The 2,935-nt window shown below is 38.4% G+C and overlaps 1 protein-coding gene across 5 annotated transcripts in view; it reads left to right on the top strand.

The window, feature by feature from the left end:
* The first annotated feature begins 338 nt into the window (after window positions 1-338).
* Window positions 339-2,935, top strand: part of SLC44A1 (solute carrier family 44 member 1) — a 67,961-nt gene continuing 65,364 nt past the window's right edge. For 3 of the 5 annotated variants that reach the window (XR_001863686.1, XM_017739353.1, XM_017739355.1), the window contains exons 1-2: window positions 358-614; window positions 2,682-2,824. Coding sequence is in view for 4 of the 5 variants with exons in the window: in XM_017739353.1 (XP_017594842.1) it covers window positions 477-614; window positions 2,682-2,824 (281 nt within the window). In the remaining variant the exon portion in view is untranslated. Of the gene's footprint in view, window positions 615-2,681; window positions 2,825-2,935 lie in introns of all 5 variants that reach the window. The other 2 variants (XM_017739352.1, XM_017739356.1) reach the window with 2 other exon arrangements.

Below are 2,935 nucleotides of genomic sequence, written 5' to 3'. Positions count from 1 at the left end.
AAGCTCAGCTGCCTTATGGCAGGTAGAAAACTGTTCCTTAATCGTCAATTTGTTGCCTCCTTTCTACAGGCATAGTTCTTGTTCAACCTGCCAATAGTGTTTGAATACTTAGGGGCTTTTGAAAAGTTTAATCCTTTATCTTTGCTGGAAATCAGATTACTGAAAGGCAACTGTGGAAGACTGCAATAGGAGACATTGTCAATTTCATGCCATTAATTTCTGTTTTCTGTTAATAAAAAGACAAGTGAAAATAACCTGTTTTGTGGATAACTATTTGTAAATTTCTGGATAAATTAACTGTTTTCTGGATAAATAACTGTTTGGTGATCTAGCTCCTGTGGAGGCACTTCTTTTGGAGTCCTACATGAACCTTACTCTAAGCCTTTTGACCAAACTTCTTCAACTATCTTGGCACTTAAAGATGGCTCCTGCTGTATGTAAATGCCCTGTAGAATAATTTTCTGCCTTTTTCTATTATGAGCAGACAAAGTGTTGTTAACCTTATATCTCTCTTCTCACACAAGAGTTCCAAGCGAGAGTGGAAGCCTCTGGAAGACCACAGCTGCACAGATGTACCATGGCTGCTCTTATTCATCCTTTTTTGCATAGGAATGGTGAGTAAAACTCAGAGGATTTTGTAAATGTTACATAGTTGAAGACTTTGCATTCATAAGAAAGGAATTTTAAAACCCATCAGTAACTTAATCACTGGAAAAGGTCAGGATATATTTGCATGGGAACCATCAGCTGTAGAAGAAATGGGTAGTATGTACATATCAAAGGTCTTTGGTAGGGATCTGTAATTCATTGTTTATGCCAGTTCTTGCTCCAGCTTCTCATCCCCTGAAACTGCAGTTTCAGTGATAAGTGATTTTCAGCATGGTGAATTACCACTTGACTCATGTTCCTTATGGGGCTCTGCATGTCCCAGAAATGATAGCTGGGAGTCTGGTAAACTGTGAATCCCAGTAAACTTCTTGTGAGAAGCAATGTTTCTGGCTATCAAAGAGTTGACTTTTTGTTTATTTGTTAATTTATTTATTTTTATTGAATGCTTAGTAGAAGCAGCTGTTGTTAACAACCATATTACTAATGATAAGATCTTTCTTTCAAAGTTTTAACAGTTCTGTCCTCTGTGATGAAACCATCACCTTTCTCAAGTCAGCCTCACAACACTCTACGCTTTTTATTACTAGATCAAACCTCCAAGAGTTACAGATTAATGAAAACTAGAAGTACACCTCCTTCCATCTTGTTTCGTTTCATGGACCTATGTCTGCTACTCTTCTTAAACAGAAAACGTCCATTGCTGTTTTCTACTGCTGTGTTGCAAGCAGTTGTCCTTAGAGGCGTTTGGGACTTACGTGCTCTCAGCTTTTTTTTCTGCTGTACCTCGGTCTCTGGTGTTTGGAATAATTCCACTGAAAAATTTCTTCTGCCTTCCCTAGGGTGTTTTTCAATGGTTGGACTTCAAATGAAAAAATTACAATGATTATTTAAAATCAGTGTCACTGTAATATGAATATCTTAAAATTTCAAAAAGCACAGTGCTTCCTGAAACAAGTATCTCTCTTGTGTGTTTGGTTTTTTTCTGGTTTTGCTGATGTTCCATGATTATTCAGTTACACTTACCTGTTCGCCCAGTTATAAATTAGTTTTCTGTGCATGAGTGTCCCAAATTTTGCTGTCTAATCGATATAATATACAGAGCAATCATCCAACTTGGTCACATAATTGGTGCTGTAGGAGACTTCACTTGCAGGGTGAACCACCCACATTTTCACTGTTCCATGCCAACTTCATTACCTGTTGCCATCATTTCATCTGATCCTTCCACTGCCATCTTTTGCTCCATGCATTTGCTTCAGCTGTTTGTTCTGCTTCCACATCTCACATCTTAGCCTGCCTCACATGTGAAAACAGTTTCTTGGTGGTAGTGGAGTGAGCTGGTTGTTCATTTCTCCCTGTCAGTGGTTTGATAATGAAGCTTTTGGGCCAGTCTCTTGTTTGCACAATCACTGCCTTGATCTTGGTTTTGCTTGTGAAATATCTCTGAAAGTTCACAGCAAGACTTGCTTACTTAGGGTATTTTCCGCATTACGTGATCTGAGCCATCTTGCTTTGCATCTGTTTCTTTCCTGCATTTAAAACCTGCATCTTAAACCGTAGTGGCCTTGACCTGGTCACTTGCTTTAAGAGGATTTCCTTAAAAGAAACTTGTGTTAGATAGGCCTGTTCATTCTATCTCATCATTGAAAGCACTTCATTTAAAGGAAAGAAAAAAATCGGAAAGGAAGAAAATCTGGATTGTGTGGAAGATTCTCTAAGATGCATAGCAATCCTTGACATCTCTGCTTGTAGCTCTCCTTCACTGCCTGCCCTTGCTCACTTGCTGACTTCTGCTTCATGCCCGCTTGCTGAAAATATGACTCTCATAAAAACCACATACAAGGGTCTTAACTATGGTTGTATGATACGCAGTATTAGATGTCTGAATCCTCTTTTAGCTTGCATTTAATTTTATTATTGCACAACAGTTCTATGTGATGATCCTTGTCTTTCCTTTTCCAGTCTGAAAGAATTTTTAGACAATCTCTGCTTAGAAATAAATTAATAAAACCAACTTTTCCCATCTGGCAAACAGAGTATTGCTAAACTGTGGGGTTTTTTTATTCCTCCAGGGTTTTATCTGTGGCTTTTCAATAGCTACAGGAGCAGCTGCAAGACTGCTTTCAGGATATGACAGTTATGGAAATATTTGTGGACAGAAAAATGTTAAGGTGGAGGGAATAGTCAACAGTGGTCTGGACCTCACACACAAGAAGTAAGTATGCGATACAATTTTTGCATTCTGTAAACCAGGAAAGGCAAAACCTTTCTTCCTTTGAGAGTGGTTTTAAATAAAGTGGGAAAAGGGTTTGCTAACTCATTCCTG

This window comes from Corvus brachyrhynchos, unplaced genomic scaffold (genome assembly GCF_000691975.1).
Source record: "Corvus brachyrhynchos isolate BGI_N302 unplaced genomic scaffold, ASM69197v1 scaffold547, whole genome shotgun sequence".
Classification (NCBI taxonomy): Eukaryota; Metazoa; Chordata; class Aves; order Passeriformes; family Corvidae; genus Corvus; species Corvus brachyrhynchos.
The sequence above is the reverse complement of the archived record's forward strand: the minus strand, read 5'-3'. Positions and strand labels throughout refer to the sequence as shown.